An 18,457-nucleotide genomic window follows, 5' to 3' on the forward strand; every position below is an offset into this window, starting at 1 on the left:
GTGTTTCGTTATGCATAAACAGCCCTTAGCCGTGATGTATTGGCCATATACCACACCCTCCTCAGGCCTTATGGCTAAAATATACCATGAGATTGCATTTTATACTGCACAAAATATAAACACAACATGACAACAATTTCTTACGATTTTACTGAGTTAAAGTTCATATAAGGAAATCAGTCAATTAAATAAATTCATTAGTCCCTAATCTATCGATTTCACATGGTCAAGGTGCACATAAGCCCACTCACTTGAGCAAAGCCCAACAATTAAAATTCGTTTTCCCCACAATAGGGCTGTATTACAGACAGAAATACCTCGTCAGTTTAATCAGCTGTCCGGGTGGCGTCTCTAGTATATGACTTACAGTATGTCTGTGTGTATGGAGTTACTGTGCGCGTGGCATGTTTGATGTGGTGTGTGTATTGAGGTGTGTGTAATGAGGGGTGTGTGTGGTAGAGCCTGTCTTGTATGCTTGTCATCCTCTCCATCCATCTCATTGCATGGCCTGAGAGCAGCATAGGCTGAAATAAATTAACTGAGCCACACAGAGATGTGACCATCTCATTCTCAAATCTGTTCCCCAAGATCATCATCTGGCCTGCTCGCACACACACACACACAACACACACACACACACACACACACACACACACACACACACACACACACACACACCACACACACACACAACACACACACCACACACACACACCCACCACACACCACACACACACACACACACACCACACACACCACACACACACACACACCACCAGTCAGTGGAGGCTGCTGAGTGAGGACGGCTCATAATAATGGCTGGAATGGAGCAAATGGGAATGGCATCAAACACATGGAAACCATATGTTTGTGTGTGATACCTTCCACTATCCACCCAGCCAGTACCACGAGCCCGATCCTCCCAAAAAGGCCACCAACTCCTGTGATACCAGTGTTCATGTACATACACAAGCATGCAACACACCACACACAAACACATCTACCACACATACCCATACCATGGAAACAAGCTTTTTCTAACATAAAATTCTCATACTAAAACCCTGAATCTATAGGGATTCAACCCACCTCCCCTCTCCTCATTCTCTCCCTCTGGTCATAATAACAGCTGGAGATGGATACAATATATTGTGTCACTAAACAGTAATTTATGGCATCTTATCTTAACACTCCTATTACACTAACACCAAGACATACACAACATATTAGGGTAATCCCCCCTGCAGTGAAATAGGGAGGGGTAGGGAGGAGTCATTTCACTACATTTACCACTTGGCTTTAAGAGGGCTATCATTCGCGCTCTCATGAGAACACTCTCTGGAAGATTTACGATGCCAGTTCTGCCAGTGGGAATGTTGCGATAACCCACTCCTCTTGACTAGGCGGAAGTTCTTTGACCGGTGGGACAGACGGAGGGACGGAGGAAGGTTGAAATTTACGGTCCAGGTGTTAATCAGCACTTGCACCGAGTTGAGAACCGCTACACACCAGAATGGGAATATTGAATTCTGGAATCAGAATTATGAGTTATCAAGCTCTAGGTTCTCCACATAGAACCTTGAGGCCTCCCAATGCCCTGTAAATCTTGACTGGTGAGGGTCTGTGTGTGTTAGAAGTAAGTGGATGGTGGGATGATTACTCCCTCCCCAGGACATATTATACCTCCTTGACATTTCCTCAGTATCTTTTAATGACTAGCAGAGTTGAGCCAGAATTACGTGCCAACCACTGACTATAAAATAATAACTCTACTTGAAAGCCCAGAGTTTCCCACCACTGAGGTATGAGACACACAGACACACACACGCTGAGGTATGAGACACACAGACACACACAAAGCCCTGAGGTATGAGAACACACAGCCGCCACACACAACGCTTGAGGTATGAGACACACAGACCACACACAACGCTGAGGTATGAGACACACAGACACACACACAAGCTAGAGGTATCAGCACACACAGACACACACAATTGCTGAGGTATGAGGAAAGAGCCTGTGGGTTAGACTGTCAGGGTCGTAACACACAGATGTAATTCCAATTACACCCTATTCCTTACAGCCACTACTTTTGACCACTACCATATTGCCCTGTATTTTTTATTTACCTTTATTTAACTAAGGCAAGGTCAGTAAAGAACAAATTCTTATTTACAATGATGGCCTAGGACAGTGGGTAACTGCCTTGTTCAGGGAGAACAACATATTTTTACCTTGTCAGCTCGGGGATTCAGTCTAGCAACCTTTCGGTTTTCTGGCCCAACACTCTAACCACATCCAGAAATAAGGCTATGCTCATAAAAAAAAATGATTGTCTCCCTCATCTTAAACGCAGCGACTGCCCACTGTGTTATGGGTTGCTTTTAATCAACTTTAAGGACTGGGGACTTTTTCAGGATAAAAATAACTGGAATGGAGCTAATCAAAGGCAAAATCCTTGAGGAAAAACCTGGTTCAGTATGCTTTCCACCAGACACTGGGAGATGAATTCACCTTTCAGCAGGACAATAACCTAATACACAAGGCCAAAATCTACACTGGACAGTGAATGATCCTAAGTGGCAGAGTAAGTATATTTTGACCTAAATCTACTTGAAAATCTATGGCAAGACCTAAAAATGGTTGTCTAGCAATCATCAACAACCAATTTGACAGAGCTTGAAGAATTCTGAGAAAGAATAATGGGCAAATGTCGCACAATCTATGTGTGGAAAGTCTCACATCTGTAATCGCTGCCAAAGATGCTTCTACAAAGTATGTGACTTAGGGTCTGAATACCTATGTAAATGAAAATGTTGTTTTGCTACGTTGTTATGGTGTATTGTGTGTAGATGGGTGAATGTTAATTCAGGCTGACACACTAAATGTAGAATAAGTCAAAGGGTATGAATACTTTCTGTATGTATGTATGTATGTATGTATGTATGTATGTATGTATGTATGTATGTATGTATGTATTGTATGTATGTATGTATTTATGTATGTATGTATGTATGTATATATATACACTGACAAATGAACATGTAAAGGTCCCATGTTTCATGAGCTGAAATAAAAGATCAGAGATTTTACATATGCACAAAAAGCTTATTTCTCTCAAATGTTGTGGACAAATTTGTTCACATCCATGTTAGTGAGCATGTCTCCTTTGCCAAGATAATCCATCCACCTGACAGGTGTGCATATCAAGAAGCTAATTAAACAGCATGATCATTACACAGGTGAGCATTGCTGGGGACAATAAAAGGCCACTCTAAAATGAACAGTTTTGTTACACAACACAATGCCACAGATGTCTTAAGTTTTGAGGGAGCGCGCAATTTGCATGTTGACTGCAGGAAGTTCACCAGACCTGTTGCCAGAGAATTGAATGTTAATCTCTCTACCATAAGCCACCTCCAACGTCATTGACATTTTTTGGAAGTACCTCCAACCGGCATCACAACCGCAGACCATGTGTATGGCATTGTGTGGGCGAGCAGTTTGCTGATGTCCATATTGTGAACAGAGCTCCCCGTGGTGGTGGGGTTATGGTATGGGCAGGCACAGCTATGGACAATGAACACAATTGCATTTTATCAATGCGAATTTGAATGCACAGATTCCATGACGAGAACCTGAGGCCCCATTGTCGCGCCATTCACCGCCGCCATCACCTCATGTTTCAGCATGATAATGCATGGCCCCATGTCACAAGGATCTGTACATAATTTCTGGAGGCTGAAAATGTCCCAGTTCTTCCATGACCTGCGTATTCACCAGACATGTCACCCATTGAGCCTGTTTGGGATGCTCTGGATTAACGTGTACGACAGCGTGTTCCAGGTACTGCCAATATCAGCAACTTCTGCACAGCCATTGAAGAGGAGTGGGACAATATTCCACAGGCCACAATCAACAGCCTGATCAACTCTATGCGAAGGAGATGTGTCGCAATGTATGAGGCAAATGGTGGTCACACCAGATACTGACTGTTTTCTGATCCACGCCCCTACTTTAGAAAAAAAAGATATCTGTATTCCCAGTAATGTGAAATGCATAGATTGGGGCCTAATTCATTTATTTCAATTGACTGATTTTCTTTTATGAAATGTAGCTCAGTAAAATCTTTGAAGTTGTTGCATATTGCATTTATATGAGTGAATAAAGGGAGGGAGAGGCCATTAAAGAAGGAGAAAAAGAGTGGGCGCGAAAAGGTGTTAAAAAGGAGAGAGAGGAGGAGAGTGAGGGTGGGAAAATGAGTCAGGTGTGATCACACAGTGACTAAAGCTTCTCTCCTCAACTGACACATTGGGGCTCTAAGTCAGCTGATGAGTTTAGAGACACTGTAGAGAAAGAAACACTGTTCTTATTCTGACTGGTGACGACCATGAAGACTATAAAGCAGGTCAATCAGAATAGGAACTTCAGGCGGTGTGGATCTTTGTGTGCGCCCATATGTGCCAGGGACCAAGATGCATATAGCTGCCAAAGTTTGATGTATTCAGCTATTCAGATTGTTTGTTGAATGTAGCTGTCAAAACACATTATATATTGAGCTATCATAACAGATTATATATTGAACGATCAAAACAGATGATATATTGAGCTATCAAAACAGATGATATATTGGGCTATCAAAACACATTATGTATTGAGGTATCAGAATGAGTGATTTAGGAGATCGCATGTGTTGTGTGAATCTATCAAAATGTGTGTACGGTGTTAATATTAAGCTCTGTAGAAAACGCATGAAGAGGTTTACTGATAGAATTTTAAAACGTGACTGGTGTAGTCAGTATTCAGACCGAGCAATATTCTACTCTCTAGACTACAGAAATGTCTTGGGGTGTTTTCAGTCAGTTCATCCGAACTCGGTGCACTTAGTCAAGCATTTCCTGTACTAKGAATGCTCCAAAACTCCGACCCCCACAGATTGTCTGCCTCCCAAATTGCACCCGATTTCCAACATATGGCGGCAGGTAGCCTAGTGGTTAGAGCGTTGGACTAGTAACCGAAAGGTTGCAAGATCAAATTCCKGAGCTGACAAGGTAAAAATATGTTGTTCTGCCCCTGAACAAGGCAGTTAACCCAGTGTTCCTAGGCTGTCATTGTAAATAAGAATTTGTTCTTAACTGACTTGCCTAYTTAAATAAAGGTTAAATMAAAAAATATATATACATATTCCAGTCACCCAGCTCAATGTAACATTGACAGGTTTAGGCTACTACATGATACTCACATTTTTCCTATACCCATCATGAGGTTGCAACAACCTAGCCTATGAATGAAAGTTTATAACGTAGGTGCACAGGTCGAGAGAAAATTTGTAGTAATCAAGGTGACAGAAAGTGACACATTCAATACTACATTGCACACTCTTGCCTGCATCTAGCTGATCTAGGGTGTAATCATTAGTCCAGCGTTTCCCAAACTCTGTCCTGTGGACCTCAAGGGGTGCACACTTAGTTTCAAACTCTGTCCTGTGGACCTCAAGGGGTGCACACTTAGTTTCAAACTCTGTCCTGTGGACCTCAAGGGGTGCACACTTAGTTTCTGCCCTAGCACTACACAGCTGATTCAAATAATTAAAGCTTCATGATTAGTTGATTATTTGAATCAGCTGTGTAGTGCTTTGAAGAAGAAAAAAACACATGTACCCCATGGGGTCCCCAGGACCGAGCTTGGGAAACCCTGCATTAGTCTAACAATTGCAAACGAGAGTTTCTATTGGACAAATTCAGGTATGTTTATACCCATTCTGTTCTGTTTGCTTCCGTTTATGGAAGCAAAAAAAATATATATCCAACGGAATCGGTGGAATGAATACARCCCTGATCACACACAAACACAGTTCCCTTACATTGCAGCCACATACAAACAGCATGATCACTTTGTTCATTTAACAATTCCTTCTCGCATCTACGCGCTCTCCTTCTCTCACCTTTTCCCTTCGCTTGTGGACTTCAGTGCACAACACATCAGCTAATTGTGACCAGGCAAAAAAACTTTCCAAGTCAAACGTCATATCATAACCGCTACACACAGCCTACATCATTGTCAACATAGCTACTAGAATTAACCAGCTAGTAAACCCGCTACAATCATGCAGTACAGTGTACAGTCAGCAAGCAGTTTAGCAGTTACACCGGCGGGCCCCTGGTTGCAATAAATTAATCAAACCAAAAACATACCTTGACTTGGAAAAGTTCCAGTGTGGATAGCCATAGCCTGCTAGCTAACATAGCATCCTTCTATGTGTGAGCCGGGTGTTTGAGTAGGCTAAACTAGCTAGCTAAGTGAAGAAATACAACGAAATATAGCTATCTCTCGCTATCTCTTGCTTCTCTTTCATTTTAATTAGAAACGTATAACATCTGAAAATGTAGCTTGACTCTTACCCATATAAATGAATAAACGCTTCATGGCAACGTGTCTTTTCCGTTTGATTTGTAGCTAGCTGCAGCTTGTTTGGCCAGTTGTGTCAAGTCAATCTGGTTCACACTGGCCGTGTGCAGAAAGTAGTCCATCACAAATAAAGTAATAGTGCAAAAATGTCTTGAATACAAAGTTTTATGTTTGGAGCAAATCCAATACAACACATTACCGAGTACCACTCTCCATATTTTCAAGCATATTGGTGGCTGCATCATGTTATCGCAGTGGAGGCTCCTCAGAGGAGGAAGGGGAAGTGAAACATTTCAAAAAGTGAACCATTAAAGTTACCTTTTTTWMWWAAAACTATACTAAATATATATAGCTAGCACTGCAGTGCATAAAGTGTGGTGAGTAGTTAACTAAAAGAGAGAAAGACAATAGGTGAACAGTTTTGAACAAATTKAAGTGAAAAAAAACAGAATATAGCTAGCTCACGCTCTCTCTTGATTCTCGAAGAAATGCATTTGTTCAAAACTGTTCAACTATTGTCTATCTTTTAGTCAACTACTCACCACATTTTATACAATGCAGTGCTAGCTAGCTGTAGCTAATTCTTTCAGTACTAGATTCATTATCTGATCCTTTGATTGGGTGAACAACACGTCAGTTCATGCTGCAAAGTTTGAGGACATCCTCCAGACGTTGTCATAATTACTGTGTAAGTCTATGGAAGGGGGTGAGAACCATGAGAACCATGAGCCTCRATGAGTACACAGAGCAGGACGGAAACTAGCTGTCCTCCGGCAACGCCACGGTGCTACCCTACAGAGTGCTGTTGAAGCTACTGTAGACCTTCATTGCAAAACAGTCTGTTTTAATCAATTATTTGGTGACGTGAAAATATTTAGTATAGTTTTATCTAAAAAGGATATCTTTCATGTTTCACTTCCCCATCCTCCTCTGAGGAGCCTCCACTGCCATAAGATGATGCAGCCACCACTACGCTTGAAAATATGGAAAGTGYTACTCAGTAATGTGTTGTATTGGATTTGCTACAAACCAAACGGAAAAGACACGCTGCCGTGAAGCGTTCATTCATTTATACGGGAAAGAGTCAAGCTACATTTTCAGATATTATACGTTTCTAAATTTGTCAGAAAGTTGTTTTCATTGCAAGTTAAAGTGTACTGTTAGCTAGGTCGCAAACGTTAGCTTGCTGGCTCGTTACATGTATGATCTGTGTTCAAATGTTATTAGTATCTCAGAAAGACATTTGCATTGCTAGTTATAGTCTAATGTCAGCTAGCTAGCTAACATTGAACTGATTTAGTTAGCTTTAGCTATCTGCATATTTCTACTACAGCATTTCATGCATGGTGGCTAGCTATGACAATCCATTTGTACTTTAGCTATGGGTTGGGATTATGGTTCATTGTTTAGCTAGCTAGCTAAATGTCTAAACAAAAGACTCACCAGATTACATGACCGATCAAGTTAGCCAGGTTTGTCGGGGGGTGATTACAGCCATCTATTGTATTTCATGTCTAGACAATAGTGACCCATCCACTTAGCTAGATGTGGCTAGGGGGTAGTTAAAACATTTCTTTCACATGACCTATCGATTTAGACAAGTGTATCTGGGTAATCTAATAATTCTAAAATATCTGGACACATTCTAGTTTTGATATTGCTGTAATACAAATATGCAAGTAACCATTTCACTGTACCTTCTGTATCCTGTGCATCTGACATATCAACTTTGATTTTATTTCATATAGTGTGTGTTTACCAGACTAAACGGAGAGTCTCGGATTTACGTACAGAATATTACGAAATGCTCTGAAATCAGGTTGCAGAGACTGGGTGTATTGATACACCATCCAGTGTAATTCATAACTTCAACATGCTCAAAGGGATATTTATTGTCTATTTATTTTTTCACCCATCTACCAATAGGTGCCCTTCTTTGCGAGGCATTGGAAAACCTCCCTGGTCTTTGTGATTGAATCTGTGTTTGAAATTCACTGCTCGACTGAGGGACCTTACAGATAATTGTATGTGTGGGGTACAGAGATGAGGTAGTCATTCAAAAATCATGTTAAACACTATTATTGCACACAGAGTGAGTCAAGGCAACTTATTTTTTATTTAACCTTTATTTAACTAGGCAAGTCTGTTAAGAACAAATTCTTATTTACAATGACGGCCTACCCCGGCCAAACCCGGACGACGCTGGGCCAATTATATGCCGTCCTATAGGACTCCCAATCATGGCCGATTGTGATACAGTCTGGAACCAGGGTCTGTAGTGACTTATTATTAAGGGACTTGCACATTTTACTCCTGAARTTACAGTTGAAGTCGTAGGTTTACATACACCTTAGCCAAATACATTTCAACTCAGTTTTTCACAATTCCTGACATTTAATCCCAGTAAAAATTCCCTGTTTTAGGTCAGTTAGGATTACCACTTTATTTTAAGAATGTGACATGTCAGAATAATAGTAGAGAGAATTATTTATTTCAGATTTTATTTTACAAAAGTTTTACATACACTCAATTAGTATTTGGTAGCATTGCCTTTAAATTGTTTAACTTGGGTCAAACGCTTCGGGTAGCATTCCATAAGCTTCCCACAATAAGTTGGGTGAATTTTGGCCCATTCCTCCTGACAGAGCTGGTGTAACTAAGTCAGGTTTGTAGGCCTCCTTGCTCGCACACACTTTTTAAGTTCAATCAATCAATCAATTTTATTTTATATAGCCCTTCGTACATCAGCTAATATCTCGAAGTGCTGTACAGACACCCAGCCTAAAACCCCAAACAGCTAGTAATGCAGGTGTAGAAGCAATTTGTTCTGCCCACAAATTTTCTTGAGGTCAGGGCTTTGTGATGGCCACTCCAATACCTTGACTTTGTTGTCCTAAAGCCATTTTGCCACAGCTTTGGAAGTATGCTTGGGGTCATTGTCCATTTGGAAGACCCATTTGCGAACAAGCTTTAACTTCCTGACTGATGTCTTGAGATGTTGCTTCAATATATTCACATAATTTTTCTTCCTCATGATGCCATTTATTTTGTGAAGTGCACCAGTCCCTCCTGCAGCAAAGCATCCCCACAACATGATGCTGCCACCCCCGTGCTTCACGGTTGGGATGGTGTTCTTCGGCTTGCAAGCCTCCCCCTTTTTCCTCCAAACATAACGATGGTCATTATGGCCAAAAACTAGGTCTATTTTTGTTTCATCAGACCAGAGGACATTTCTCCAAACAGTACGATCTTTGTCCCCATGTGCAGTTGCAAACCGTAGTCTGCTTTTTTTTATGGTGGTTTTGGAGTGGCTTCTTCCTTGCTGAGTGGCCTTCAGGTTATGTCGATTATAGACTTGTTTACCTGTGGATATAGATACTTTTGTACCTGTTTCCTCCAGCATCTTCACAAGTCCTTTGCTGTTGTTTCTGGGATTGATTTTGCACTTTTTGCACCAAAGTACTTCATCTCTAGGAGACAGAACGCGTCTCCTTCCTGAGCGGTATGATGGCTGCGTGGTCCCATGGTGTTTATACTCTGCGTACTATTGTTTGTACAGATGAACGTGGTACCTTCAGGCGTTGGAAATTGCTCTCAAGGATGAACCAGACTTGTGGAGGTCTACCATTTTTTTCTGAGGTCTTGGCTGATTCTTTTTGATTTTCCCATGATGTCAAGCAAAGAAAGGTAGGCCTTGAAATACATCCACAAGTACACCTCCAATTGACTCAAATGATGTCAATTAGCCTATCAGAAGTTTCTAAAGCATGACATAATTTTCTGGAATTTTCCAAGCTGTTTAAAGGCACAGACCCACTGGAATTGTGAAACAGTAAATTATAAGTTAAATAATCTGTCTGTAAACAATTGTTGGAAAAATGACTTGTGTCATGCACAAAGTAGATGTTCTAACCGACTTGCCAAAACTATAGTTTGTTAACAAGAAATGTGTGGAGTGGTTGAAAAACGAGTTTTAATGACTCCAACCTAAGTGTATGTCAACTTCCGACTTCAACTGTATTTCGGCTTGCCATAACAAAGGGGTTAAATACTTATTGACTACAGACATTTGAGCTTGAAACTGTATTAATTTGTCAAAATTTCTAAAAACATAATTCCACTTTGAATTTATAAGGGTATTGTGCGTAGGGCAAAGATAAAAACAATCACAATGTAATCACTTTTAAATTCAGGCTGTAACACAACAAAATGTGGAAAAAGACAAGGGGTGTGAATACTTTCTGAAGGCAATATAAATATAAATATATATATATACAGTACCAGTCAAAGTTTGGACACACCTACTCATACATAGGTTTTTCTTTAGTTTTTACTATTTTATACATTGTAGAATAATAGTGAAGACATCAAAACTATGAAATAACACATATGGAATCAGGTAGTAACCATAAAAGTGTTAAACAAATCAAAATATATTTTATATTTGAGATTCTTCAAAGTAGCCACCCTTTGCCTTAATGACAGCTTTGGTACACTCTTATTACACTCCATTTTATATATATATATATATTTTTTTATTGATCAGAAGGCCTTCAAAAAGGGGGGCCGCCAGTTGTCCATCCCTGCTCTATGCCTTGAAGGAGAAAACGTTGAATCCAAAGCCAAGCCCATGTATCTGAGTGAATTAACAACTGTGACTAGATATAGATAGTCTCTGAATGGAAATGAGTAGACAGACCTGGTTATTTATTTTTCATTACTTTGTGGGAGTCATGAAGTCACAGAGGGAGAAATAATATTAATAATGGAAACTAAATTAAATTAAACCGTAAATTTGACCGTGGGTTCTCTTCAATGTCAGCCTGAGAGACAGACCGATTCCTCACTGGACGCATGCACACACACACACACTGTTTCTCTCACACACACCACATCTCTGTCTCATACACACATGCGTCTACACACACAAATCCCATTGCTGGGAATGAAGTCTCAATCTTCACAAACAATCAGATAATCCTTCAGGAATCCTTCACTCGCGCTCTTGGTCTCTCTCCATGACACACACACAAAAATATGTACACACACAAAAACAATACTGGGAGTATCTTCCTTGATCCCCTCAGCAGAGCACTGCTATGCAGACGTAAGGAGCTCATGTGGCATCAAGGAATTTACCATATAAATGACCTGCCTGTCTGTCTAGAGACAAGATGACAATACTCCCTAGCCTGAAATCTATTGTGTGTGTGTGTGTGTGTGTACGCACTAAAGTGAGGTTGAGTGTATGCATTTCGCTACACCACAAGCATTTCACTACACCCGCAATAACATCTGCTAAACACGTGTATGTGACCAATAACATCTGCTAAACACGTGTATGTGACCAATACATTTGATTTGATGAGTTGAGTTTTTTTAATGTGTGTGTACGCATTTGCGTCTACAGTACAGCATGGGCATGGGGATGGGCATGGGCATGGGGATGGGCATGGGGATGGGGATGGGCATGGGGATGGGCATGGGCATGGGCATGGGCATGGGCATGTGTGCTGCTCTAAGCAGGCTCCCATCCAGCTCATGATAAGCTTAACAGAAATGGAGGAGGCTGAATTCAGAGCTGTTGTCTGGTTGGTCATGACTTCCTTTGCTAGAGTTCCAAATGGTGCCCTAGTCCGTTTATAGTGCACCATAAAAAGCAACCTAGTTCCTGTTGTGTATGGAATAGGGTGCCATTTGGGATGCACCCACTGTCTGTATTGGGCTGGCTGCTGAATGTTCTGAGTACGTAGCAAATTCAACCACTGTCTGTATTGGGCTGGCTGCTGAATGTTCTGAGTATNGGGCTGGCTGCTGAATGTTCTGAGTACGTAGCAAATTCAACCACTGTCTGTATTGGGCTGGCTGCTGAATGTTCTGAGTATGTAGCAAATTCAACAACTGACTGAATCAACTTCCTGCATCCATTCCTAAATACAGTGTGAGGGAAAGTTCATTTTAACATGGACAAAGTGAGGTTTAAAAATCCAGAAACATCTCCCTTTATCACACCCTCCCTCTTTCCCCAACTCTCTCTTTTCACTCTCTCTGCACAATCTCTTCTGTTCTGTCACAATAGCAGAATTAGTATATTTAGAACCCAGCAGCCTCATGGGACTTCTCATCAAACACTCCCAAAACACTGCTGCGCAAAACACACACACACACAAAGACACACACACTTCATTCCCTAAACACTGTGCAGAACATCAACTAGAGTCCTCTCTCATCTCCCTCTCGTTTTCAGAGGTAGGAAGAGGGCGTGGATTAGTCTGAACTGTACAGCTAAATCTTTGGTACTGMGGGATGCCTACTCACACAGAGATTATCTTGAAATATACACCCTGGTTACAAACCTTGGTCTTGAAGAGCTACAGAATTCCAAATTAGACTTCTAGCCACTTCATATACAGTGGGGTCTGAAATTATTGACGCCCTTGATAAAGATGAGCAAAAATGACAGTATAAAATAATTCAAATACCGAGCTATATTGTATGCTAAAAAAATTGGGATATTATATTATTTTATACTAGCACAATTCCTCAGAGAAAGACAGATCATCATTCTAAATAAGAATTTGTTCTGTATAAATAAAGGTGAAATTAAGGTAAAAAAATATATTTTAACAAGTACTACTTTTTTCTCCTAAAAAGGTAGGAGTCAAAATGATTGACACTCCTGTTTTTAATACCTTTAATTACCTCACCACGTGAGGATAAAGCCACTGAGACGTTTTTTTTCTGTTTTATGAGTTGGAGAACGCATTGGGAGGGATCTAAACCATTCCTCCATACACAATCTATCCAGATCTTTGATATCCTTAGTATGTGCTTATGGACTGTCCTCTTCAATATAAACCACAGGTTTTCAATGGATTTCAAGTCCGGAGACAGACAGCCATTGTAAAATGTTTATTTTGTGACCAATTAACTATTTATTTGTGGATTTGTATGTGTGCTTGGGGTTATTGTCTTGCAGGAAGACACACTTGTGGCCAAGTTTCAGCCTCCTGGCAAAGGCAACCATGTTTTTGGCAAAAATGTCCAGGTACTGGGTAAAGTTCATGATGTTGACCTTAAGGCCCCAGGACCAGTGGAATCAAAATAGCCCCATAACATCAAATATCCACCACCATATTTTACAGTAGGTATGAGGTTCTTTTCTGCATTCTCATTTTTATGCCAAACTGACCACTGGTATGCGTCGCCAAAGAGCTCTATTTTCATGTCATTCAACAAATGTAAACACATGGAGTTTGATAAATCTCACTGGCACTTGGATTGGAATATACCAGTGCTTTGGTCAGGTGACATATAGATCTGGATAAATCAAATGGATTCCTGTCTAATCCTTTATGATGACTAGGGGTTGAATTAGAATTCACTACTGGAGCTAGAAGTGTCGTTCGTGTGTGTGTGGTTGTTGTGTGTTGTGTGTTGTGTGTGTGTGTGTGCTGTGTGTGTGGTGTGTGTGTGTGTGTGTGTGTGTGTGTGTGTGTGTGTGTGTGTGTGTGTGTGTGTGTGTGTGTGTGTGTGTGCGTGTGTGTGTGTGTGTGTGTGTGTGTGCCTGTCCATATTCCCTACCTTCCCTTCCCCAGCAGGAAGTCCAGCAAAGTGGTAGGTGTAGGCCACGCCCACCTTGGTCTCCACCTGCGGTCGCCGGAGGGTGGAGTAGATCTTCCCGGGACTCTTTCTCCTCCCCAGTCCTCCGCAGCTTAGGAAGCCTGCAGCCCATCCCTCTGCAGGGAGAAAGATATTAGAGAGGAGGGAGAGGAGTTAGATTGAAAGGAAGAGAGAAAAGCCGAGTAAGAAAGAGAGAGATGAAGAGAATGAGATGGAGAGAAAGAGACCGGGAGAGAAGGAGAGAGATGGAGAGAGAGGGAAGAGAAAAATAATTAGCATAAAGATAAACTGTTTCTTAAATATAAACCCGTCACAGGTGTTGCATTATAGTATTTAAACCCTGCCTCTGTCTGCCGTGAGAAACTATGGTGGATAATGTGTCACAACGCCACACAGCTTCGCACACACACAACCCATGAACACGTACACACACCAATAATACAGGATATATGAATGTGTCAACCATTCATGGCTGGTGGCCTCAGATACGGGCATTCACTAATCAAATCTGGGTGATTGGGAGCGACATGTTTGATCAGAATGAATTAAAGCAGAAATGAAACTCAGATTTCCTGCCCTGTCGACCATGACAACATTGGCACTGGAGGAGACGAGAAGAAGGAAAGAGGGGGAGAGGAGGGAAGGTAGGGAGGAGGAGGAGGAGGAGAGGAAAATAATGCAAAAATAAGGAACTAGGGAAGAGGAAGAGAGAGGAGATGAGGGTCAGAATGAAAAGGAGAGGAAATAGAGGAAGAGGAGAGAGGAGATGAGGGTCAGAATGAAAAGGAGAGGAAATAGAGGAACTAGGGAAGAGAAGAGAGGAGGGTCAGAATGAAAAGGAGAGGAAATAGAGGAACTAGGGAGAGGAAGAGGGTCAGAATGAAAAGGAGAGGAAATAGAGGAACTAGGGAAGAGAAGAGAGGAGGGTCAGAATGAAAAGGAGATGAAATAGAGGAACTAGGGAAGAGAGGAGGTCAGAATGAAAAGGAGAGGAAATAGAGGAACTAGGGAAGAGAAGAGAGGAGGGTCAGAATGAAAAGGAGAGGAAATAGAGGAACTAGGGAAGAGAAGAGAGGAGGGTCAGAATGAAAAGGAGAGGAAATAGAGGAACTAGGGAAGAGAAGAGAGGAGGGTCAGAATGGAAAGGAGAGGAAATAGAGGAACTAGGGAAGAGAAGAGAGGAGGGTCAGAATGAAAAGGAGAGGAAATAGAGGAACTAGGGAAGAGAAGAGAGGAGGGTCAGAATGAAAAGGAGAGGAAATAGAGGAACTAGGGAAGAGAAGAGAGGAGGGTCAGAATGAAAAGGAGAGGAAATAGAGAAGAGGAAAAAGAAAACGAGTAAAAGAAAGGATGCAAGGAAGTAAAGGAGGAGACAAGAGGAGGAGAGGAACAAGAGTAAGAGGGTTTAGAAAGGAGGACAAGGGACATGGGGGTTGGTGGAGTCAGTTGGGTGGAGTGGAGCGTCGTCAGGCTAATCCCTTGTGACATTGTCGCTACGATATGACCGTCTCCGCGGTTACCGTTAAATCCCTGTCAGATACGGCTGGTTAGAGCCGCAAGGAGAAGACAGTGTGTGTGTGTTAATGTGTGTGTGTGTGTGTGGTTTAAGTCACACTGAGCCAACACAGAAATATGTGTGACACCTCTGACTGTGTGTGTGTTAACGTGTGTGTGTAGTTTAAGTCACATTGAGCCGATACGGAAAGGTGTATGACAACTCTCAGGTGAGTGTGTGTGTGTGTGTGTGTGTGTGTGTGTGAGGGTAATGGGGACTAATGCAGCCAAGCGGGTGTGTAAATGTGTGTGATCAGTGTGTATAATGACACCCAAGTCCCTTTAGGCCCACAGCAGCACAGACACAGACATTATCGCAACTAACGAGTCTAAGAGACTGCATAGTCAAAGATTTACATCAAATAGCCTGGTGGTGACCAAGTGTCTCCAGCAGAGAGCAACATGCTCTAAAGTTCAAAACTTCCAATGAACAACATAATGGATGCGTTTACATAATTCATCTTCCCTCTTCCTCCAGACTGTTTCCTCCCCCTACCCATTCAGGTACATCCGTGGAGAACATGCCTTCAATTTCATTACCATAAGAGGAAACTATGAGAGAGAGAGAAGAGAGAGGAGAGAGAGAGAGAGAGAGAGAGAGAGAGAGAGAGAGAGAGAGAGAGAGAGAGAGAGAGAGAGAGAGAGAGAAATAGAAAGAGAAAGAGAGACAGAGAGAGATAGAGAGCGAGAGAGAGGCAAGAGAGCATATACAGTAGGTATACATGTTGAAAGTATGGGAGAGAATGAGAGGAGGGGGAGAGAAACCTCCAGACTCTCCAGTCGACAAGCATCATTGCACAGAGACGGGTCGTTTCAGCAAGCCATGACACCCACCATCTCAGATTGTTCTGAAATAGTTTATGTAGTTAGAAACAGATAAATTAGTAGTTAGAAACAGATAAGTGTTACAGAAAAATTATTTTGCTGAAATATTTATCTAATGAATGCAGATATGCATCTGTTGGTCACAGATCTTCTTTTTTTAGGTAGGGGCGTGGATCAGAAAACCAGTCAGTATCTTGTGTTAACACCATTTGCCTCATGCATCTCCTTCTTGATAAGGCTGGTGATTGTGGCCTGTGGAATGTTGTGCCGCTCCTCTTCAATGGCTGTGCGAAGTTGCTGGATATTGTCAGGAACTGGAACAAGCTGTCATTCATGTCGAACCAGAGCATCCTAAACGTGCTCAATGGGTGACATGTCTGATGAGTATGCAGGCCATGGAAGAGCTGGGACAGGAATTGTGTACAGATCCTTGTGACATGGAGCTGTGAATTATCATGCTGAAACATTGAGGTGATGGCGGTGGATGAATGGCACAACAATGGGCCTCAGGATCTCATCACGGTATCATGTGCATTCTAAGTTCCATTGATAAAATGCAATTGTGTTCGTTGTTCGCAGCTTATGCCTGCCCATACCATAACCTCACCACCACCATGGGGCACTTTGTTCACAACGTTGACATCAGCAAACCACTCTCCGAAAACAACGCAGATTAACTGAGATTCATCCATGAAGAGCACACTTCTCCAGCATTCCAGTGGCCATTGAAGGTGAGCATTTGCCCACTGAAGTCGGTTACGACGCCGAACTGCAGTCAGGTCAAGACCCTGGTGAGGACAATGAGCACGCAGATGACCTTCCCTGAGACGGTTTCTGACAGTTTGTGCAGAAATTCTTCGGTTGTCCAAACCTACAGTTTCATCAGCTGTCCAAGTGGCTGGTCTCAGACGATCCTGGCTGGTCTCAGACCAGGTGAAGAAGGTGAAGAAGCTGGATGTGGAGGTCCTGGGCTGGCGTGGTTACACATGGTCTGTGGTTGTGAGGCCAGTTGGACATACTGCCAAATTCTCTAAAATGACGTTGAGGCGGCTTATGGTAGATAAATTAACATTTAATTATCTGGCAACAGCTCTGTTGGACATTCCTGTAGTCAGCATGCCAATTGCACACTCCCTCAAAACTTGAGACATCTGTGGCATTGTGTTGTTTGACAAAACTGCACATTTTAGAGTGGCCTTTTATTGTCCCCAGTACAAGATGCACCTGTGTAATGATCATGCTGTTTAATCAGCTTCTTGATATGCCACACCTGTAAGGTGGATGGATTATCTTGGCAAAGGAAAAATGCTCACTAACAGGGATGTAAACTTTTTTTGTGCATATGGAACATTTCTGGGATCTTTGATTTCAGCTCATGAAACATGGGACCAACACTTTATATGTTGCTTTTATGTAACCGATGTGAAATGGCTAGCTAGTTAGTGGTGGTGTGCGCTAATAGCGTTTCAATCGGTGACGTCACTCGCTTTGAGACCTTGAAGTAGTGGTTCCCCTTGCTCTGCAAGGGCCGCGGCTTTTGTGGAGCGATGGGTAACGATGCTTCGTGGGTGACTGTTGTTGATGTGTGCAGAGGGTCCCTAGTTCGCGCCCGGGTCGGGGCGAGGGGACGGACTAAAGTTAAACTGTTACATTTATATTTTTGTTCAGTATATAAGTAACATCATTGAGTTACACAACCCTTTTTTATACTTTAGGATGGTTTAGACATAAAGTGAAAAAATGCTAATATAGTCACAATCGACTGGCATTGGATTTGTGACAAAAATACTAAAAAGCATTTGAAACAGTGGCCAGGTAAACAAAACCAAAGCATGGGGTGCTGTCATACCTGGTCCATAGCAGTGTTAATTTTGGCTCAAATCTTGGTCCATGTGCTCAAGTCTGAGTCCACATTAACTCAAAATAAAGTTATTTACCCACTGAGATAGTGTAGTGGCAAGAGGAATTTAGTCAATAAACTGAACAAGGTGTAGCCTTAACAAATGGTTAATGATCCGGTGCGCAAGTAGCCTAGTTTTAGACC

At 41.9% G+C, this 18,457-nt stretch overlaps 1 protein-coding gene across 1 annotated transcript in view; it reads right to left on the reverse strand.

Annotated features, from left to right (window-relative positions):
- Nucleotides 1-11,919, reverse strand: part of LOC111955631 (uncharacterized) — a 33,763-nt gene extending 21,844 nt beyond the window's left edge. The window contains exon 1 of the mRNA XM_023975850.3: nt 11,825-11,919. Coding sequence (XP_023831618.2) covers nt 11,825-11,919 — 95 coding nt within the window. The remainder of the gene's footprint in view (nt 1-11,824) is intronic.
- Between the last annotated feature and the right edge of the window lie 6,538 nt (nt 11,920-18,457).

This window comes from Salvelinus sp. IW2-2015, linkage group LG31 (genome assembly GCF_002910315.2).
Source record: "Salvelinus sp. IW2-2015 linkage group LG31, ASM291031v2, whole genome shotgun sequence".
Classification (NCBI taxonomy): domain Eukaryota; kingdom Metazoa; phylum Chordata; class Actinopteri; order Salmoniformes; family Salmonidae; genus Salvelinus; species Salvelinus sp. IW2-2015.